The sequence below is a fragment of the Manacus vitellinus genome, unplaced genomic scaffold (genome assembly GCF_001715985.3).
Source record: "Manacus vitellinus isolate BGI_N305 unplaced genomic scaffold, ASM171598v3 scaffold_105_pilon, whole genome shotgun sequence".
Lineage (NCBI taxonomy): Eukaryota > Metazoa > Chordata > Aves > Passeriformes > Pipridae > Manacus > Manacus vitellinus.
In genome coordinates, this window is record NW_021938824.1 from 26775 (window position 1) to 49899 (window position 23125).

The 23125-nt window shown below is 47.4% G+C and overlaps 1 protein-coding gene across 1 annotated transcript in view; it reads left to right on the plus strand.

Annotated features, from left to right (window-relative positions):
- Positions 1 to 5142: 5142 nt before the first annotated feature.
- Positions 5143 to 23125, plus strand: part of ANTXR1 (ANTXR cell adhesion molecule 1) — a 101347-nt gene continuing 83364 nt past the window's right edge. The window contains exons 1-7 of the mRNA XM_029963906.1: positions 5143 to 5667; positions 15242 to 15313; positions 15925 to 15996; positions 18430 to 18511; positions 19461 to 19494; positions 21125 to 21204; positions 22890 to 22958. Of these exons, the coding sequence (XP_029819766.1) occupies positions 5516 to 5667; positions 15242 to 15313; positions 15925 to 15996; positions 18430 to 18511; positions 19461 to 19494; positions 21125 to 21204; positions 22890 to 22958 (561 nt within the window). The 5' untranslated portion in view covers positions 5143 to 5515. The remainder of the gene's footprint in view (positions 5668 to 15241; positions 15314 to 15924; positions 15997 to 18429; positions 18512 to 19460; positions 19495 to 21124; positions 21205 to 22889; positions 22959 to 23125) is intronic.

Consider the following 23125-nt stretch of genomic DNA (forward strand, 5'->3'; position numbering starts at 1 on the left):
CAGGCCTCTGAACACCCAGTTTACAGCCTGAGGGGTCAGGGCTGCTCTGGGCAGAGGGTGGAAATGGTTCATTGATAACAGTTTCTGGGCAATGGCATGGAAGGCTCTGGAATACCCAGTTTTGGGTTACACCCATCCAGTGATGAACTGGTCCCAGCTGTTCTAAGTAGGACACTGAGAAAATGCATCAGCCCCATCAGCTGTGGCCCAGCATTGGGCTCCTCTGGCTGCAGCTCCTGGGGAAGTTCCAGCGTGCCCAGGACAGCAGCACTCAGTGTGACCTCATTAGTGTCACAATAATCTGCTGTTAGTCCCTGTTCTCCATCAGACTTTCACACCAGCCAGGAGGGACTGCTGAAGGGTGAGCAGGCCTTGCTGATCCCTCCTGGGCTCTCCAGTCAATGGATCATCTCAGGGATGGGATCAGGGGCTCGACTGCCAACAGAGCACCGTTGTGGTAGGAATCAGCACCAGCTGTTCTTCAGCCCTGAACAGCAAAAGGGTCCCCCAAGAGACCAGGCAGGGCAGAACTGTTTCATTTCCTCCATCTCCAAGGCAGCCTTACCAAAAACCCACCAGTACTCTTTCAGGTGCTTGAAATAGTCTGAGGTAGCCCATGCCAGGGATCCTCCAGGCCAGTGACCATGGGGGGCTTTTGCCACCCACTGCCAGTGAGGCTGATTACCTGCTGAAACCAGGACACCTCCTTAGATTGTGGTGACACTGTTCCCTGTGCCACAATTTCTTCTATTTAATTAATACATTACAAGCAATATGTTTTCATCCATATGCTTAGAGTAACACTCCTCTGCAGGAAAAGGTCACATACACACACGGAGTTAGCAGCCCCAGTTAAAAGAGCTAGTGGAACAAACTCGAATCACCAAGGAAATTATACATTGCAGCCTTTACGTGCTACAGCAGAGGCAGATAAAATCACAGCAGGGCAAAGTCAGATAAAAACAAGAGACAAGGGAGCTCTTGATCCCCTGAAAAATTAGAGCAGCCCAGGGAAGAAAAACCCCCGTTGGCCACTGAGAGTCAGCCTCGAGTTGTGAGGTTGTACAACCGAGCTGGAAACGTGCAGAGGAGTCTGAGGTCCTGCACCTCCCAGGGCAGTGCAGCTCTGCAGTCCTCCCCCAGCTGTGCTGAATGACACCCTTGGGGACACAGCCAGTGGCTTGGGGGACCTGTCTGCACGGCCAGCAGGGAGATAATGGAGTTGTGAGAATCACGGCTGGTGTAGGAAACTTGCTACATCTCGATTATCCACACGGGGCTGCAACAGCTTCCTGAAGTGCCATAAAAACCAGGAGATGGGATTTTTAGATCTTGACAAAAGCCATTACCCACCATATAGGTCAGGCCTTTGGGAGCCAAAGGGAACCACCCCAAAAACCCACCCAAGGCTGTGCTGTGTCTCACCCTCAGCAGCACCACTGCTCCCACAGGCTGGCAGAACCAGCTTCCTCTGAGCTGGGAGTTTCTGAGAAGGTCTCACAGACACATATAAGGGAGTAGTTGATAAAACCAAACCTGCTGATAGCACTTCCCTCATATTTACATATGCAAGTTCTAATCACTCGACAAGGGCATCAGTTAGAGCTTAATTACCCATTGCACTGCTGAATGCAATTAAAACACCTTACTATTGTCTCTTACACAAAGACTAGAACACACCCCATCTTCCCAAGCACTAGCAGGTCTCACACAAAAGCTGCAGTCTGCATAATATTTTTGGATTTAACATTTTTTTAGCAAGGGAGGGACAGAAATTCCAGCACCCCTCCTGTGTCCCACAAGAGCTTCCTGTTATGGACCTGAATTCCTCAGTGTGTTGATGCTGCTCTTACCAGGTCATAAACAAAAATACACATTCTTAAGACCTGCATATGAAGAAGATTAATCCTCAAAAAGTCAGAGTTGCAGCACAAAGCTCAGTGTTCCTCTCTGTCAGCAGCTCCCTCCATGTCAGAGTGCTCACAGCTTCATCTGCTGCCTCATTCCTTGGCTTTTCCCCAAGCTTTCCTGGGCCTTCTGTCAGCCTGAATCCACAGCTACACGATCTGATCTCCTCCTCCATTCCCCCCCTCCTTTCCCTCCTCTTGCTCCAGGACAAAGTTATTTTCCTGAGGTACAGCTTTTTCTTTGTTTGGGGTTTTTTTCAACTCTAAGTATTTGTTCGTCTCAGGGGCAGTGAGAAACAAATGGAAGAGGTTATCACTGCTTTTAATCTTTTAGCAGACACAGATCACAAACCAATGACAGCAACACAGATCTGGCCATGACAGAAGCCTTAACTGTATCTCAGATCTGAAGCTGGCCCTAAGTACTTTTCCAAAATGTCTCAAAGCCAGCACATCAGTCCCCAGAGAGGAAGCTTTTCTTCTACCCTTCCTAGTTTTACATCCTGCATTCAGCTCATTTTCTTTTAAAATACCAAACAAAGAATCCATAGACTAGTCCCATCCCCTTCCTTAGGGCAGCACAAATACATACACAAAACTCTCCACACCTGATCCCAGGATTTGGTAACTCCAGCTCCATAACTACAAACAGATTTGGTCCAGAACAGCTGTATAAAACTTTATAATCCCCAAGCCCTATATCTTTGCTGGCTACAGGAGCTATAGCTCTGCACTGTGATGTCTCCAGAAGTCTCATCTGGGAGGGTTCAAGCCCCCAGATCACCTGGACATGCAGACCAGCAGGTGATGCTCCATCTTTTCCACAGCTGCCCATAAAGGAGCACCTGCCCTCACATCCTGCCCACCCAGGGCTGGGGCAGGGGCCAGCCCTCAGTTTGGGCAGCAGCACAGCTACCCGTGCAAAGGGCTCTTGTACACATTTCTGACATTGTGCTGTATTTCCAGGGATTGTAGGAAGCTGATACCCTGGCACGGATCCTCTCCCTGTGCACTCATGAGCTGTGTCACTGCTCTCCTTTCAGACTCGGAGGTAAATTGAAAGACTTGCTCCTGCACTCCCACCTCCCCTGGTTTAGATGTGGAAGCCCAAGATATTCACCTGTAAAACACCTGTTTCTGCTGCTGTCTGGCCCTAGAGAAGCTTTGGCTCCAAGGGATCTGCACTGTGTTCAGCTGTGACCAGGATTTGGCAGCAGGACCGAGGAGGCACCATTTGCCTGGGTCTCTGTTATTCCCACTGGAGGTGATGGAGCTGCTCCAATTGCTGAGCCCGGCTGGGATGGGAGGGAGAGCACTCCCAAAGTCTCAGTCAGCAATGCACCAAGGTGTCTGACTGGTCTGTCATTCAGATATTTTCACTCCAGTCAAAAGTCTGTTATCACCGTTTGCTCTTTCCCCCTGCACCTTATCCTGCTGCTTGTCCTGGTCTTCTCTCACATTGGTTGCTTTCGCTAAGAATTTTTTAAAGACAAATTTAACTCTTTAGGCAATGATGAACAGCTGGAAAGCCTGACTCAAGTGCACTTGCCTCCCCCATCAGAAACCTGGCCTGGTCCCCCCACCCCTGAAGCTGCTCCACTCGGCAGCAGTTGGTACCTGGAGAAGTGTGTGGGTGCAGCCTGAGAGGGTTTGGGAGGGAAAGGTGGGAGCCCTCCTGGAATCTCGGGTTTATTTTATTGGTGTAAGAGCTGCCCTGCCAGGGCAATGCTCTCCCTTTTGAGCTTGTGGTGCTGTTTGTGGAAGGAGGTGGGAGATGCAAGTGCAGATGAAGTGACGTTTTCCATTGAGTTTCCTTGGAAGAGGGGGGTTCAGGCTTTAGTGGTTGAAATGAGTTTGGTAAGGATGGTCAGAGGGGACAGCCTGTTTCTCTCCCAAGATCTTTGTGGACAAAATGTCCAGCCCACAGCTGGAGAGCCGTGTTACATGATGGGTGAGCAACTGGCTCATGGGTCAGGCACAAAGAGTGACAGTGACTGGGGTGGCATCAGGCTGGCACCGGTCACTAGTGGGGTTCCACAGGGCTCCATCCTCAGCCCCGTGCTCTTCAGCATCTCCATTAACAACCTGGACACAGGACTCAAAGGAATACTAAGTAATTTTGCTGAGGACACCAAACTGGGAGGAGCTGTTGAGTCCCTGGAGGGCAGAGAGGCCTCAGCAGATCAGAGATGGACAATCCCCAACCGTGGGAAGTGGAACAAGGGCAAGGGCCAGATTGTGTCCCTGGGCCAGGGCAGCCCTGGCTGTGTGTGTGGGCTGGGGATGAGAGGCTGGAGAGCAGCTGCAGGAAGGGCCCTGGGGGTCCTGGTCCATGGCCAGTTGTTCCTGAGCCAGCAGTGCCCTGGCAGCCAGGAGGGCCAACGTGTCCTGGGGGCATCAGGGAGGGGATTGTCCTGCTCTGCTCTGCCCTGGGGCGGCCTCCCCTCAACATTGGGGCAGTTTGGGGGGACACAATATAACAAAACCATTGGAGAGTGGCCAAAGGAGGCAACGAGGATGGGGAAGGGTCTGGAGGGGCCTTATGAGGAGCAGCTGAGGGCACTTGGTTTGTTCAGCTGGAGAAGAAGAGACACAGACATTACTGAGTATTTCTCAGGACTGACAAAATACAAGGGATGAAGCCTGGCATGGCTTGTTGCTTTAACTTCTGTAAAGCTACTCCAGGTTTTTAAAGGTCTGTAAACTCAGATTTTTCCTTTGTGGGAAACACAGATGTCTCTAAGGGCATGATAGGACAAGGGGGAATGGCTTCCCACTGCCAGAGGGCAGGGTTAGATGGAATACTGGGAAGGAATTCCTCCCTGGGAGGGTGGGGAGGGCCTGGCACAGGTTGCCCAGAGGAGCTGTGGCTGCCCCATCCCTGGAAGTGTCCAAGGCCAGGTTGGACGGGGCTTGGAGCCACCTGGGCTAGTGGGAGGTGTCCCTGCCCATGGCAGGGGAGTGGAACAAGATGATCTTTAAGATCCCTCCCAACTCAACCCAGTCTGTGACTCCATGCACAGGGCTGTGCCTGCTGTGAGCAAACCACTTCTCTGTCCATCCCTGAAGCTGCTGTGGTGTGTTCATGTGCTCAGTGCACAAATATGCTGGAAACCAGACTCACTCAGCCTGAGCTTTGACCACGAGGTGGCATTCTCTGAGCTTTTTTTGCTAAGGAGGAGTAGAACTTACCATCTTTAATAATAACAATAATAATTAAGGGGGGGAAGAAAGCCTCAAACCCTCCCTGTATTTTCTGAAGTCTGTGACAAAGCAAGATTTGTGAGGAGGCTGCTCCTGCTCTTGCAAAACAATGGTGCTGCTTTCTGAGAGCTGCAAGGGAGACTGAGGGTCAAGTCCCTTTAAAAAAAAAAAAAGTGAAATACAGTATTGTGCATCTTGAAATCTGAAACCGAGAAACAGAAGTGCAAGGGAAACAAGGGGGAAAGTCTTGCAATTCCTGAGGACAACTGTTGCAAGTGGAGTTTTAAGGAATACAACCTACATATATACATTTAAAGGTCATTGAATGGCTTTTGTGGAGAAACCTGTGAAATAAGGGAGCCTTGGAAGAAGAGATTTCTTTTTTTTCCTCCTCTCTGGATATAATGGCCATTGCAAAGCAAAGCATCTTGAGATTTGGCTTCAAATGTCTCTTCCTAGCAATTTTTGCGCTCACCTGTGATGGACACGGCGGGAAGAGGGAGAACGGGGGTCCTGCCTGCTACGGAGGGTTTGATCTGTATTTCATTCTGGACAAGTAAGTCAGCTCTACTTTGTTCTTTTTCAAAGAGATCTTTCTCCAGGCATGAGCTGGAAGAGCTTATACTGATACCGAGGAGGTTTTCCTTGGATTCTGGCTCAGTAGAAGTCCCTGTGTCCCCAAGGGACCTGTGAAACTCCCGACTGCTTGCTTTGTTTTTGTTGTGGTGACTTCTTCGGCAGGTCCAGGGCATAAATCCTGCTGTGCTCTGTAAATCACACCAGAGCAGTTCTGCTGATGGGGGCTCTGTTGTGCCCTCGCCCCTGCCCTTTCCCAGAGCAGTGGGTGGGAGAAGGGCAGCACCCTGGTCCCCTCTGGCTCCCCATGAGCTGTGAGGGTCGAGGCTCGCAGCACAGCAGGGGTTGCAGGGTTATTCTTGCAGACATGAATTAATTCCATAGCTGAGAACGTGGAGGAAACACTGGCCTGCCTGGAGCTCTGCTCCTGTTCCCCAGGTACCTTCCAGAGCAGCAACTGCAGGTAAAAACCAGCTCTGAGAGGGGTCACTGCCCCAGAGGGGCTCAATTTGGCTGTTGTGGTGCAGAACAGCTCCAGTGTCTCATTTAAAGAGAGCTTTGTTTTCTCAGCTGAGTCACACTTTCTTTGTTTCTTGTTAACCAAATGCATATTTTGACTGTAACTACTGAAGATAACTTCCTACCTCACTTTTTCATCAGTAATTGTGGCAGTGTCATCTCCTTGGCACTCCAAGTGTGCCTCTTTTTTCAGATGGGGACGGAGTGATGTGAAATTGTGCTGAGCTTTGGAAAGCCTCGTTAAAAAAAAACCAACAAACAAACAAACAAAAAAAAACCAACAAAAAAAAAAACCAACAAAAAAAGAAAATATTAAAAAAAACCCTAGCTAAAATGATTGTCCTAATTTTCTGGATTAAGAATAATCAGCTTGAACCAAAAGTTTGGAAATACTGGAGATTCTGCCTGCCAGAGCCATGGCACTGACATTATTAACCATAAATTTCAGAGACAGGAAAGTATTTGCAAGTTGCCAAAAGCGCAGATGAAGCTTTCTGCCTGATCCTCTGGAGTGCTTTGCAGTAGCTCCCACATTCCTTTAGTATAAATGACTTGGAATTACATAACCTTTTATTACAAAATACTGGGTAAAATGTAAGACTGAGACACTGGCTGTTTCACTGTGCCAGTTGTCCCTAATGCTCCAGGGGATAGATTTTTTTAATTCATTTCTTTTATTCACTGGAAAGATCTACCTGGGTCATGCATTTTGGTGCTCTGGTTGTTCAGTTATTAGTTGAAATATCTCTATTGTATGGGGAAAAAAACCAAACCCAAACAAACCCAGAGCATGATTTGTACTGCAGGGAGCTTTTGCAAACTGCATTTCTTTGGAAGTTGAAGCAGGATTGAAGGTTTTATCAAATCTGATGGATGTGCTGTGTTATTCCTCTGAGCTAATGGAACTTTAGCAGGCACTTAATTCAAGTCCTGTGCTGTCCCCTTCCTAAAATCCATGACTTTTTAGCCTTGCTCAAGGGATTATGGATTTGGGTGGAAACTGAAGCCTTGGGACAAGATTTAAAGCAGGCAGGCTGTCCTCAGTGTATCCGGGCATCCAACAAAAATCCTGCTTTGACAGCTGCAGGATTTCTGTTTCTTGGATTTTTTTTCTGGTGCAGAAATGCACCAGATCTGCTGTAAAAGTGTCCTTGGTGTCCAGTGGCATTTGGAGGAGTGTTGTGGTGTTTCAGCTGTTGGGGAGTACAATGTGCCATGGACCTGGTTGTTTAACCTCTGATGAGAGGTCAGTTATCCCTTGTCCTTTATCTTTAAAACTTTCATAGACTCACAGAATGGTTTGAGTTGGAAGGGTCCTCAAAGATCATCTGGTTCCACCTCCCTGCCATGGGCAGGGAACCTTCCTCAGACAGTTCACTTCTCAGAGGCCAAGCTGAATTTCCAAAAGAGCTGAGTCTTATTTAGCCTGGATTTTCTACCTTCTGCTTATCTAGAGAATGTTTTCCAAAATGCTGCTGAAGTCCTGAATCCAGAGAGAGGTGATGCCTACAGAGGCCTTCAGGCAAAGTATGAAATTATAATAGTGGATTCAGGAGTCACTGGTTTTCTTTGAAATAGGTCTAGAAATGATCACAGACTATTGAAAGTGATAAAGGACTCTGAAGCAGAAGAGATTTAGACTCTTAAGCCTGAAATGTAATTTCCCTGGTGGAAGGAAGCCATGAAAATATTAAGCAACCTCCTTTCTGGGATCAAAGGAGTGACACAAAAACAACAAACACAGGCTGGAAGCCACTGGTGCAGGAGCCCTGAGCTGACCCTGTGCCTGGGTGGATTTAGTGACTCCTTGAGTGCCTCCAGTGCCCTGTTGGGAGCAGCTCGTGGGACACGTGCCAGGCTCTGCACTGGACCCAGTCCTGGTCACAGCTGGCTCTCAACCCCAGTGCTGGCCACAGGAAGCCCCTTCAGAGTGACCACAGAACCCAGGCTGCTCTCCTGGAGTGATGCTCCAGCTCCCTGCACTGTTCTCCTCAGGAGGCTCCTGCAAACCCGTGGAGCAAACTCCTGAAGGCAAACCAGGTCTCCTCAGGTGTCTGTGGGCAGCTGGAGACACAACCCCCTGCACGTGGCACGCTCAGAGGACCTGCAGCAAAGCTCCCATTTCTCATGGTCAGGAAGGGGAAGAAAATTAGGACTCGGCCATTCAGAAATAATGCTCCACAGCCTCAACAACGTGCCTGTACCAGAACAAAACCAGCAGTGCCCCCAGCTGTGCCTGCTGGGTCCAACCCCCCCCTCCCTGTGTGTCCTTCATCGTCCCAGGGCTCTCACACCCCCAGGCAGCAGCAGAGGCCTCTCCTGCTGGGACCACTGGACCTCAGGCTGGCAGAGTTATACTAAAGACATGGACCTGCTGGAGCAAGTTTAGAGGAAACCACAGAGCTGCTCCAAGGGCTGGAGCCCCTCTGCTCTGGAGCCAGGCTGGGAGAGCTGGGGGTGCTCACCTGGAGAAGGCTCCAGGGAGACCTGAGAGCCCCTTCCAGGGCCTGAAGGGGGCTTATAAAAAGGAGGGAGAGGGAGTTTTTATACAGGCAGAGAGTGACTGGACGAGAGGGAATGGTTTTAAACTGATAGAGAACAGGTTTAGATTAGATGTTAGAAAGAAATCCTTCCCTGTGAGGGTGGTGAGGCCCTGGCACAGGTTGCCCAGAGAAGCTGTGGCTGCCCCATCCCTGGAAGTGTCCAAGGCCAGGTTGGATGGGGCTTGGAGCAACCTGGGCTAGTGGAAGGTGTCCCTGCCCATGGCAGGGGGTGGGACTGGATGAGCTTTAAGGTCCTTCCAACCCAAACCAGTCTGTGATTCCGTGATTCCATGTTCCAGAAGTGATGCAGGCTCCCTGGAGAACGGCAGTTTGGGTTGAGCCAGCTCCTTGCCAAGTAAAACTGAAGCTGTCACGCTGCTGTGGGTGCAGTGCTCCAACTTTGGAGGAAAGCACAGTTTGCCAGCCCTCTCCAGAACCATTGCCTGACATGCAACAAACTCCACAGGACAAAAATCCTGTCACACACATAAACACTTAACTTGAAATTCTGAGCTGAAGGAACTGTATTCACACGAACTAAGGCTGGATTAATCCTTTTCTCTTGTCCTTTGATTGCAAAATCTCAAACTGTGGCTATTTTCTCAGTTTAATCTCAAGCTGTTTGCTCTTTAGAGTACAGTTTTGTGCTATTTGATCTATGCAGGATCAAGTCACACCTCAAAGTGGAGGTATTACCAAGATGAGCCCAGTGTTGTGGCAGGTAGACCTGGCTTATCTTGAGAGAGTTGGCCCAAGGAGGCCTGTCCTCTTGTGTTCCTGTGGTGCTGAGGGGGTTCATGCATTGAGGCTCCCATAGGCAGGAGTTGGTGCCAAAAATTTACAGATGTGAGCTAAGACACAGGGCCTTCATTAAGGAGGAAGAATGAGGAAGCAGTGAGATGTCGCTAAAAGAACAAACATTTGTTTTTGCTGATATTGTCCAGTTATTCTAAAAATATCCTCCATGTGACTAATTAATGGTGACTGTGTCCACCCCCTAATTGACATGGTACCCAGTGCTGTTGTGTGGAAACCCTGCACAAGCACAGCTGGAACACGTAGAGGCAGCTCTCAGATTAATTCATTTGCAGGTAGGGAGGAAGGAATGAGATCTGAGCCTTCTCAGCAACCCTTTGCTGTAGCCTCTGTGTGTCACAGGGATTATTTCCTGTGCCCTTGCCTGTGGTGTGCAAATAACGGGGAATTTATCCCCACGTGCAGAAAACACACAGGGAACTGTACATGTGTGAGAGAAAACTTGGCTCCAAGAGATCCCTGGCAAAATGAAGCAAGTAATCCAAGCTGCTTCCTGAGATCCCTTCGCTGCCCAGCCAGACAGGGAGTCTGTTTTTAACGGGTTGTGTTGCAGTGAAACTCCTGCTCTAGAGGGGCTGGTGGTTGTTTCTTTGGCTGTGGCTCGAGCAGCTGTAGTTCCCATGACTGCAGTGGGACTATGTCCAGGTTTACACTCAGAGAGGAAGATACAGGGACCATGGTGGGATGGAAACACCAGGCAGGGAGCCCGACCTGCAGGAGCTGCTCCTTCCCCTGGGAAATGTGAGCCCTCCAGCACAGGAGCTCCCAGAGCTGGGGCATGTTGTACCTGCTCTCATCAACAAACACAGGCCTTTGGGAGGGAATGGTGACAGGGAGTGTCTGCAGGAATGGAATCATGGAATGGGTTGGCTGGGAGGGACCTTAAAGCTCATCCCTTCCACCTCCTGCCATGGGCCAGGAACACCTTCCACTATCCCAGGTTGCTCCAAGCCCCGTCCAACCTGGACATTTCCAGGGGTGGGAGAGTCCACAACCTCTCTGGGCAGTAGATTGAAAACCATCTCTGATCTTCGCTGACCTGGTCAGTGATTCCCTGATTGTTTTTCCAGGATCACAGGCCTGGATCCAGAGCAATGGATGCATTTTTTTGGATGGCAGGGCTCAAGGATGTGGAGGGGTAGTTTTTCTCTGTGTACCATGAGGGCTGAGGGAGGCAGGGTGGAGGGATTTGTGCATTCTTGTGTCCTTTTGCTTGTTGCCTGAAGGGATGTCATTAACTCCTAAGTCTGCTGAGGGCTTGCAGTTGCAATGAACCAAGTTAATGTATGAAATCCTTGCCAGTCAGGACCTGTGGATGTGCTTTTTACCCAGTGGAGCATCTAAGGTAACCATTCCTTGGTAAAAGGGGTGAGTAAGAGCTCCCTGACAGCCAGGATTAAGTGTGTGCCTGCACACTCTGCACTTCATCAACTGCTTGAGGTAAATTAAGTCCATGGTTACTTGTTTATTAGTTAGGTTTTTGCATATCCCCTGCCAGCCAGGAAGAGAAGAATGTTCTTGGCCTGTGACTGGGTTTAGAGGCTTGTCCTGCTCTGCTCTGGATCTTTAAAGACCCTGTGACCTCAGGAGTTTGGCAGCGTCTCTGGTGAGCTGTCTCGTGTGAAGTGTGGCACAAGATAATAGAATAGTGTTTCCTCAAAGAATTGCATCACCTCTCCGAGGTCTCTGTGCTATGCAGGGTTTTCAAAATTTCTCCTGAATTGTTTGGAAAGACAAAGGAGACTTTTTGGCTCGCCTGTGTTGTTTTTAAAGAGCTCAATAGACAGATAATGCACAACTTCTTAGGTAAATGCCACCTCTGAGAGCCACGAGACTTCTTGGAGTTAGTCCAAAACCGAGGAAGTTTAAGGAGATTTTGGATCAACATCAGCCTCTGAACCAGGTGTCTTTGTGTCCTTCTGTCAGCTGCAGAGCACGTAACTCATGTGGGGGCTTGATTCTGTGATTCCTCTAGTTTGTGAACCAAATAAACCCACAGGTATTCTGAGAAGGTGAGAAGGTGCAGTGACAGAAATGGAAAAACAGAGTCTAAAAAGTGCACAAAAGACAAACTCTGAAGAGGTTTGAGTTGCTTCAGCTTCGGGCTCTGGTGCACCTTGTCCCAGGGAGCAGGAGGAAAGCACCTGCTGGAGGAAGGGCTTTGAGCAGAGTGTGGCTCTGCTGGCTGGGACCACGGAGCGTGTGGAGAGTCTCTCTCAACACTTGCATTCAGTTGAGATGTACAAAATGCCAGCACAGTTGACCACAGAATGTATCATTCTCTTGTTAAAGAGAATGGTTTACTTAGGCTTAACTTCCATTTATTGGGCTCTTCTCCAGAAGAGAATTTGGCACCCTCACCACGAGCCTTTTCCTAAACTGCAAGTTTATAGCATCAATCATTCAGCTGTAAAATGTTGGCTCACTGATCATCTTGTTTCTTTGGGGAGTATGAAGAGACAACTATTTTAAATTTGGCATTTCTTATCTTACATTTGGCTTTAGAAATACTTGTCCTACCCAAGGCCCTTGGCCTCCCTCAGGAGAGGCTTTACAGGTGACAAGTGTCTTTTGCTGTGTGGCTGCTGACGACACAGCTCAGACTGTGCAGGTGGACACTGTAAGGTAATGCTGGTTTTGCAAACTTTCTGTTGGCTGCAAAAAGGTTCATTTTATTGGTTTTGTCCATTTTATGCCAAGTGAAGAGTGTAAGAAGTCTGAAGTTGTTTCAGAAGATGCATTTTGTGTATAAGGGGAGTACTTTTTCCTCAGTGCAGACCTGGGCATTCCCAGCCCCTGACACCTGGGCTCAAGTAGAGACAGAAATGAACCCCCAGAGCCTGAGTTGTCTGGCCACAGGTGGGAACTTGCTGTGCAGGGAGGAACAATGTGTGGTCAGCAGAAGCCTGAGCCTTCCTTTTGGGACCCTGTCAAAGCTCGCTCTGGTAGAGCTGAGGAATAAATGGATTGTAGACTATTCCAGTTGCCCCAGTTCAGTGCCTTGGGACCTGAAAGCAGAAAATATCCTCCTTTGGTGGATACAGAGGGTTTGGGTTTATGATTGTTGCAGTGCTAAGAATTTTCCTAAAATGGGTATTCAACATTCTGCTGCTCCTGAACTTCAGGTTGTTCCTTGCGTGTGTTCACAGATGAGGCTTCATGGAAAAATATCCATAACTTGTGTTTCAGAGGGCATAAAAATGGGACTGTTGGCAGGGGAGCAGAGTGAGGATGATGAAGGGAAGGAGGTGCAGCACAGCTGAAGCTGTACTTGTGTGAAGAATTAAAAAGCACTGCTTACCTGCAAAAACTGCCCAGGTAACAAAACCAGCAGAACAAGAGTTGCAAAGGCAAAGACTTCACAGGATGTGCTGTTCCCTTCCTGACTGGCACATCGTTGAACTGAGGGTCAGTTCTGGTTTTAAGCTTTATTCTGGCAAATGCTCTTTTCAAGAGTGCACGACTGCAGAGCCATGGGCAGTGTCAGGGCTTTGGTGTGATGGCCTGCCTGGATCCTCTGTGGCTGGATCCCTTCCCAGCTGCCTGGCTGCAATGGGCATTCTAAGGGATGATCAACTGCTGTTCAGAGAGGAGGAAACAACCCAACTTTTGAAGGCTGATGGAGCTCCCAGGGCAGTGTCCTGCCAGTGTTTTCCCTGAACAGGAGGTGCTTGTCTCACCTGATGGCTGGAGAAGGTTGGGCAGGGGCTGCTTGAGGAAGGGTCTCAGCTTCACATGTCTGGTACCAGATGGTTCAGGAGACGTGTGGAACTTCACTGAGGTGTGTTTTTTTGAGAGGTAGGAATAGGGTCTAAACAAGATACATTTCACTGAGGTAAGGACTAATTGGTTTGTGGTTAACCAAGCCTTGGCTTTACATGTCTTCTGGAGGCTGATGTGACCATTGCTTTAAAGTCAAGTGTTTCTTTTATGCCTCACCATATAAAGACAATAAATACTGATTTTCCAGGCCAGTTCTAGGAAATTACTTGTGCTATTTGGCATTGTTGGGACTGGAGTATCTGTTGTATTCAAGGTCTCAGAGTTATTCCATAGATCCCAGGGCAATTTGCTCCTGGGGTTGGGATTTGTGTGTCTCTCTCTGTTCTATCAGTTTGCAGTTTGGATGCAATGGGAGTTAAGTTCCTTGCTGGAGAGCAAGTCCTGATGTACCTTACCCTTCATCTGTTATGACACCAATTTTCCCACTGTTTCTGGTTTAATTAGTTGATCAAGACCTTTGCTATTTTAGTCCTCTTTGATGCACATTTGTGTGTAGAACAAGTCATGATTTCAGGTCCTGGTGTGATGGAAGACAGCCAGGAAGAAATTTAGCACTGATAGCATTTGCTTGTGATCACTGAGCTCTGCCATCTGTCCCACAGCCCTGCCCAAAACAGGTGACTGGGAGGGACCTTTGAAGAGGGGCTTTTGGTAACGAGAGCTGGGGAGTTCACAGTTCTTCCAGGTGGACCAGATGCTCTTGTCCCTGTGCAAAGGTCCTCACTGCAAAGGTCCTGCAAACCCGAGTTTGGACAGACTGGGGTCACACAGAGGAAGAACAGATATCCTGGAGCAAGAGGGCAAAGCCAAGGCTTTACTGAATGGCTGTAAAGGAACACGAGGGGAGGAATGTGTGTGACCCCACAGCGGGTCTGAGTGCTGGCTGTGCCTCCAGCACTGAGGTCCTGCTCTGGGCAGCCAGGCTGGGGGTTGGGCTGGGGGAGCAGGGCCTGGGGGAACCCATTCCTGGCTCTGCATTTGCTCCCTCAGATCTGAGGCAGGACAGGGCAGGTCCCTTTTCTTCCTGTGAAGTGAAAAACCATCACCTCAAATGTTCATCTTTTCTTCCTCAGGCTGCAGATCAATGAGGTTTCTGTTAAGGCTGGAATGGTTATTTCCCCTATAAATATTTCTAATTGTAGTCAATGAATTAAGTAAGTGATGACACTTTTATTTTCCAACTCTAGGAAGGAATTTTTTTTCCAATATTAATATTCCAGTGTTCATGGAAGTGTTTATGCTAGAAGGGGCATTTAGTGCTGAAAGATTCTGATTAACCTAATTTTTCCTAGTTCTTACAACATAAAGAAGAATAATCCAATCCCATTATAGCCCATAGTTTATCCTCTCGAGGAGCAAAATTAGTTTGTTTTGTCTTTAGCTGAGGTGTGAAAGAATTAACCGGAACAGTTGAGACATGGACTAAGGTATTTTACTTTTCATAGTGTCTGGCACAGTGGAAACACAAGAGAAGTTAAATAATCTGTTCCTCCAACTGTGTGTTATTCTCAGAATACACTTGAGCTGAAAGCTCTGTGTAATGGTTTGGAAGTGAGTGGGTGGAATTAATCTAAAACACTTCAGAGAGAAGGTCTTCACTCACACAGGTTTTGTTTGGTTAAGGCTGTGTTAAGGTCCAGCCTAATTGCCATGTGTTATTGCCAGGGGTAGCCTCAAACCCTTGTATGGAATGGGACTTATTCTTGCTTTTCAAAGTTAAGTAGGAAATGTCATTTACAGTTCAATCTCTCCTTACAGGAAGAATATGGGCAGTGAGTGGTAAACAAAATAAAGGCAAGTGCTTGGCCGAGCAAGGTGTGAAAGGACACAGGGCTGGGAAAGCTACAATAGCAGCAATTGAACTAATCTGTCCTGTAATCATTGTCTCCCTAGGTCAGGAAGTGTCCTGCACCACTGGAATGAGATCTATCACTTCGTGGAGCACTTGGCCCGCAAGTTCATCAGGTGAGAAGTGCTGCAGGGGACCAGTGGCTCCCAGTTCAGCTGAGCTGCTTTCCACTGGGGGTGGAGGGAGGGTTCTTAGTGCTTTCCTCAGGTCATCCCAGTGGCTGCTTTTCCCCAGATTTCTGTCACGTGGGAAATAGGAGGAGATAAGCTGATCCCTCTATTCCTGCCTGCCTGGATCGAGTCTTACCCCTGTGGGGAAGGAGCCCTCCTGTTTGAGATGCTCCTGAGGCACACAGGTTTGGGTCTGCAGGGAGGGGCCTGTGGCTGTAGCTTTCAGGCTCTGAATGACTTGAGACTGCATGGAGAATCCCTCAGGACATGGAATGTGTTATGATAAACACAATTAGCCTTCCCTCATCTTCGTGATGATTCCAGGATGCATTTAAGCCTTTCTTGCTTCAACAATCCCAAGGTTGTGATGCAAGTGCTCTTTACAGGGATGGTTTGTCTTGACTGGGAAGGCCCAGGGAAAAGCACCTTCTGCTGCCTCCTCCTGCCTTTGCCCCTGCTAGTTATAACTGAGAGAGCAGAGTGTCCTGTGTGGTTGGGGTTACACACACAGGAACCTCTGCACCAGCAAATTAATGTACTTCTTTTCTCTCCTCCAGCCCTCAGCTGAGGATGTCCTTCATTGTTTTTTCAACTAGAGGGACAATTCTAATGAGGTTAACTGAAGACAGGTAAGAAGAGGTTTCAAGGTGCTCAGCACCTTTTTTGTCCCTTCACCTTTCTTGTTCAACAATTCCCAGTCCACTGTGAACAGAGTTGTGATACCTTTGTGCTTCTCAATTTAATTGTTTGAACCACCTGCCCATTTTCATATCCTAGAATACATTAAGGGCTCTCAAAGCAGAGGTTGGCTTCTTAAATTTTAAATGTCTTTTCTGTTAGCTATTGGGGTTTTAGCTCAGACTGGTTTCATTGAGGGAGCTGCATTCCACAGAGACTCAGGCTTTTGTTGGAGAACAAGAGGCTTGTTGCCTGTGAAACATCCTTTGGGAGTTTCTTCTGCAAACAAATAGGTGAAACTCCCTTCCCATAAAAACAGACTTGAAAACCAGAGGTGACTCCCACACTCTTGAGGTGGAGGGGAATGTGATTTCCTCAGAGGTCTGAAGGGATATTACAGACAAACAGTGTTTGGGATGGATTGCAAGGGGCTGTATTTTTTGGCAATGGCAGTTTGATTGCCAGGTTTCTGAAGCGTGTTCCTGTCACCCCTTTGTAGATCCCCAAGTTAATCCCAGTAAAATCTGTGGGATGGAGTTTTTTATTTTACTCTGACTTCAAGGAGAGTTGGACGAGGTCCTTAAATCGCTCTCGCTTCCTCTGTTAACTTCATTGCCACGTGGAGCAGAAATATATGTAACACATGTGTAGGGTGTATAAGTCAGCATGTGTTTTACATATTGGATGTCTGAAATCACATACCAGAGCAGCTCCCATGGAGGAACAGGGAGGAAACTGGCTGCCTTCCTACAGAGCAGTCCACATACACCCCAGCCTTGCAAATGCCATTAACCCCAGCCAGCCTAAGCAGCCCTTCCTTGCCACTTACTGCAACAATAAGGATAAAGAGAATAAACCCTATTTAACTGGGTGCCAGCAGTAAACCTGTTCCCTGCCCCTTGCTGTGTCCCATCCCCTAAACACACCCTGCTGCAGAGATACCTCATCTGCTAAGGCTCTGAACTAAGAGACTGAAGTGTTCCCTATGTGGAAATGTATTCCATATTTATCCAGCTGCCCTGGAAATGTTGACTGGGAACAGGATATTGATATGGTATTAGTCTAAAAGCCAGCTGACTGCAGAGCTGCTGCTTTTTATTGGGGGACAGACAAACAAGGTTTTGGTCCTTTAGTTCCCACTGGCTGTTCTAAATGGGGAAGGTGGAGTGGTGAGAAAACCTCCTCTGCCTTGTCTGTGCCTCTGTGTGGTGTATCAGCCTCTGAATGTGAAGATTGAGGGTTCTGAGCATCCCTTTTTGGAAAAACTCTGTGCATCTGATGGGACTGGATTGGCGTATTCTGAACAGCTGTGCTGTGGATTTGAAAATGTCAGTTCACCTCTGAAAAATGGTGATCACAGGAAATGCTCCGTTTTATATTCAGCTTTGGCTTGGTGTGTGCATGAGTAGCTGAGAGGAGGAAATCTCTGCCACTAGTCCACCTATGGCAGTGTCTACCTAGTGTCTAACTGGTTTGGGAATCATAGGTACAGAATGAGTTCTCCAAAGTTTGACAATTCAGCCTGTTGCAAAAGCAGACAGTCTTTTTTTTTTCTCCCTGGGGGAGTCACTGCTGTGCTGACTGAACAGTGTTAATGCCCTGCTGCAATCAGCCTCACCACAGAGCTCCAGAGTGTGTGATCACACAGTCTGGGGTTTCTGAAGTAGTTAAAAAATGCAGGGACAAAACTGACTTCTGGCATGTCCATGTGGTCCTGCCTGCAGTGACTTCATCCCTTTCCCATGAAGATTGTGGAGTTTGCTGAGATACACCCCACACACTGCAGGGTGTTATCTTGTATTAAAGACTTCTGGCCTGTGCTTGGCTCCCAGAGTTTGGTGTCTGCCACTCAGGGGAACAGCAGATGACTGTCTGCCCTGGGTACCCTGCAGCTGATCTCACCATGCCTGGGATTCCTGAAAAGAATTCAAACAGATCCCCTGAGTCATAATGAGCCATTGGGAAAGGCTTCAATCTTCGAGTCAGTTTTAACAGGAACTGAAGGTGTAATGGCCAAATAAACCGGGCTGTTTGATTATGTTTGTTTAGTCAAGTCAGCAAACACAGTCAGGAAAGTGAGCCAGGTGAGTCGGCTGCTGAGTTTGACCAGGGAGCATTTATTTAGGAAGAAATGTATGAAATGTTTGGATATTGAGGAGATGCTGCTTCTGTGAGGCTTTCCCCAGGCTGTGGGAACACTGGGAGCACAACTGCTCTGTTTCCCACATCCTTGGAGAGGTATCTACCCAGGCTTGGCCTATGTAAACATTGGGTTAACTCTTTTTTCCCCCCTCTGTATTTGGCTCTGCCATGCATGTCCTCCCCTGGATATCAGCTCCCCAGAAGCTGGATCTTGGATCTGACAGTGTCTGCTTTCCTTTCAGGGAGCAGATTCGCCAGGGCCTGGAGGAGCTGCAGAAGGTGCTGCCGGGTGGAGACACGTACATGCACGAGGGATTTGAAAGGGTAACTAAGTGCAGGCTGTGGTGCCTCAAACTGCATCTGCTGCCCTCAGGAAATGTAACCAGAGGAATCTGGCCAATAACTCCCTGGTGGGTGAGTGGGACAAGGCCACAGGTACAGTGAGGTGTGAGTGGGCAGTGCTGGAGCTGGGACACAGGAGATGCAAACTCCACCAGTTACCTTTATTTCTGCCTTCAGCTTTCAGGGGGGAGCTGCCTTTTCAGTTTAGGACAAGGCAGAAGGCTTTGGCATTGCAATCCCACATGTTCCTGAAGGGTGGGAAGCTGTCAATCCTGCCTAGAGCAGCCTGGGGGCTGAGGCCGTGGTTCCAACCTGTTCTCACTGGTGGCCAAATAATGCTGTGCAGACGTTATTGCCTGCTCTGACCTTCTTCTGGATGAGTTTTTTAATATATTTTACAAGCTCAGGAGTCTCTCTAAACCTGAACTCCTGCACTCCCTCCCACTTCTGTCCTCCACATGTATTTGGGAAGACTTTGAACCGTCTGCCTGTTGTAAATGCTGAACTGTCATTGTTCACATTTAAATGTGAGTACACAGCAGAAATTCAGGTGACCTGACAGAGACTTGGGTTTGTTTGCAATTGGAGTCATTGATCTGGAGGTGCTGGGGAATATTTATTATTGGGCCTGGGATGTTTCTCAGGGAGGAAGGTGAATGGGATTTTCAGAGAGCAGAACAGTGGGAGACAATGTTAGTGTTGGCCTTGGGGTTGGTTTGACTGAGCTGTGCTTTGTTAAGACCTTGAAGTAACCCAGTCAAACCCACAGGCAAGAGCCCTGTTCTGGGAAGGGTTCAGATGTCTGAGAGCAGAGGTCATGTGTGAACTGCAAGTCCTCACTGCCATCTTCCCTTTCTTTCTGGTGCATGAGTAGATACCCACAAAGTATTATTATTGATTTATTACTAATAATCTTCTGATTTAATTTCAGGCAAGTGAACAGATTTACTACGAAAATGTTCACGGTGAGAGACTTTTCTTGATCCATTGAATTTTTTTTTCTCTTTCTTTTTGACATAACTTTAACAGATGTGAAATGCAGCTTCACTGTGGGAAGGGTGGTGTAAGGCTGCTGCTCTTACAGGAATGCAGTGCTGGTCAGTGTAGTGTTCCTGAAAGGGACAAAGAACTGGTGGAGCTCTAAGGAGCCAGAGCTGGAATGAAAGTGTTTCAGGCCAAAAGTGAGAAGCCAGCCTGGCTGAACTGCCCACTCTTACCAAAACTGTCTTTGTTCCTTTTGTTTGAGGACTCAGACAGCCATTTCTTCTTCCTTCTCAAACATAAGAATGTGGAGAAGCTGTTAAATAAAAGATTTTTTAATAAGCAATTATTAAAACCATCAGTAATTGGAGACAATTGCAAAAATGTTTGTCCTTCCCTGTAATTAATGTAAAATCTTTCTGCACTGCAAAGCCTGAAGTATGAATATAAATATTGCTTCAGAAACCAAAAGACAGACAACCAGATGTTTGAGTACAAAGCCAGGCCTAATGGTCTCACAGGGCTACTCACGAGTAAGAGGAAATCGTGGTTAAGTCCACACAGCTTTGGGACTCACCTGTAAAATATGCCTGCAGGAAAATGGAATAGCTGGGACAGCTCAGTTTGGGATTGGTGATGCTGTTGCATGCTGGTGTATGTGTCACATGTAAGCTGTTCCCACCACGTGCACGAAGCACTGGACAGCTGGGTCCAGCCTGAATGTTGGGCTGTGTGTTTTACCAGCTCTGTGCTTGTCCTTGCTCCACTCCAAGGAGGGTTTATCCCACCTGCAGGAGGTTCAAAGGCTCCTGCCATAGTCAATGGAGGGAGAAAGGCATCTCTGGAGGTCGTTTGTGCTCCCAAATCTCTACCAGAAATGTTCAGTTTTTTCCATGTCCTACAGAAGGAGCCTGAGCACTTGAGTTTGGGATCTGCAAGGGGAATAACCCCACATGTTGCTCATTGCTTGACTTCCTTGTTGCATCATTACCACATTGTTGAAAATTGGGGATTTCTAAATAGTACTAAGAAATTTTAGGTATCAGATCTCTGTTCTGCAGCACTTGAAGAAGTTGCCTGTTTGGAAGGGATAATTACAAGGTTTAATGGTATTGCTGAAATGTTGAAGATTTTAGGCCATTTCCTACCATCTCTGTTTAGATCCCAATTGAGCTTTTTATCAGAAGCTGAAAAAAAACCCTGTGGATTTCTTGAATTGATAAAATTAATAAAATTATTTTTTACAATATATGTATTAATATAATTAATAAAATCGGGAATTAACTAGGAACAAATTGCATTGGGGTTTTTTGATGGCTTCAGCCTAATCTACTGGTCTGTAAAACTGAAATATTGAGGGGCTGTCAATTGAAACCATTGGCACATCAGAAGGGGGGGATATAAAACTGAGATTGAAGGCAGGTGCCTGAGTGAAAAACTGTGGAGAAATTTATGTCTCCTGAAAACTGGTTGGTGGGAGGGAGGGAGGCCATGAGCTTGACAGTTACTGTTTATGGTCCTTTGGGTGTGCTGAGAGGCCTCTATCAGGATGTTTTCTAGGGTGGTTCAGCAAACACAATGAAAGCAAGGGCCTGAAGGAGTCTGTGTGTTCAGGTTACAGAACCGCCAGTGTCATCATTGCTCTGACCGATGGAGAGCTCCACGAGGACCTGTTTTTCTACTCTGAGAGGGAGGTGAGTGTCTCACACATTTTCGGTCAGGGAGACAGGGAGGTGTCTGGGCCTGCTGCTTTGAAGGCAAAAGATAAGGAAAAGCTTTTTCCCTTGTGAAAAAACTCCACTTCCGTGCTCTTTAGACATGAATCTTGAAGATAACCATTAAGAGCAGCAACGCTTCTGACTCATCACAGCTGAGACTGTTCATGGGAAATGAGAGGGCTTTGAACTTCCAGTTAAAAATAAACACTGGAGGAAGGAAGAGTTCACAGCTGAGAAGTTTCAGTATTGACTGGATTGCTCTGGGAAATACCTGGATCTTCTCACTTTCACTTTTCTTCTCTCACAAAAAGTAAAGGCTGCAGAAGGAGGATGGTTGTTGTTTCTATAAACTTCTGTGACATCAGAAAACCTCTCAGATGATCAAATCCAAAATTTCCACAAATATTTCCACGGTTCAAGCACATATTCTCAGCATCCTCATTAAATTAGTGAACTATGCAAGATGTTAGCTAAACAGTAGGGTGAGCACTGAAAGCTTTGCTGCCCTTTGGACAGTCCTCTCTGAAGAGATGAACCAATTTGCACTTGTCAGTCAAGCAAATTAGGATGACCTAAACTTGGAAGATGGTATTTTTGCATGAATTTGTTATGGACAGATTTTTTCCTCTCAGTCTGTCCAAAGTGCAGCTTTAAATCCAACAACAACAAGAGGAAAGGTTTTGTAGAATAAAACCAATACTGCTACAGCACAAACAAATGTCCTGGATCTGCAGTTCTCCTCCTTGCTCTTCATCTCCTTTTCTTCCCTTCTGAAATAAAATACCCACAAGAAAAGCAAGTTTGTTTTTAGAGGTGAATTAACAAGTTGAAAGGTCAGAAGTGTTCCATTTGTTTTGGTTTGGGGAGGAGCAGTTAAGAGCTGGCAGGAGGAGATCCTGAACTCAGCTCCTACTCTGGGAGCTGCTGCAGTTGTTTGGGCTGAAGCTTCCCAATGTGAAACTGGAATGAGGCTTTTCTGCTGAAGCACTTTGCTGTGGAACAACTTGAATTGCTACAGTCTTCTGATACAGTCTGACTTGCTGCCATCTGTTCTGGGAAGGGGTTTTGGTCAGGTCAGGTGTTCTCGTTCTAATGACTTAAATTGTACTTATGCATTCGGAGCATTTGCCTTTTGAATAGTAAATGCAACTTCATCTTCAATGAAATAGCCTGGAAAAATCAAACCTGTGCATGTCCCCCCTTTAGTTTAGGATGCTGTGTAAGCAGTGGGAGTGATACAGTTTTGTAGCAGATGGAATGAAATGTCTCTCACCTATACATAAGTCCAGGCACACATCTGAAACAGAAAACACCAAAGCATTTTAGGTTACTCTTGTACTGGGATGTGCCCTAAATGATGCAAAGAAAATTGATTCAGTCTGTCTGACATCTTTTGGGAAGCTGAAGTCACTCAAGAGGTGAGCTAACTAGGTTTAAAAAAACTGCCAAATACCTTGGGATTTGCTTTACTAAACAGTAGCTACTCTAGAAACAGATAAAACCCGAATTTATGGAGTTGGGGAGGAAAGCTTTTAAAACTCTCCTTTGACAAGCCTCCCTGCTCATTAGGCAGAGGAAGACTAAATTTATGATTAAGACCTTTCAGAAACCTGCGTCCCATCCCATTTGCATCCGTGTCATCCTGCCTTTCCTCGTTCCAGGCGAATCGGTCGCGTGACCTGGGAGCAACAGTGTATTGTGTGGGTGTGAAGGACTTCAACGAGACCCAGGTAAAGAAGGCTCCTTTTTTGTCTGAGGTGCTTGGCAGAGGTGCAGGTTGAACACGGGCACACACTCCTGAATCCCCTTCTCAAGGTTCCCCAGTGGTTTTCCTCTCCTTCTGTTGACTGTTCGACGATCCGAAGTGCCCGCCTGAAGTGGTGGGTCTGGTGTTGGG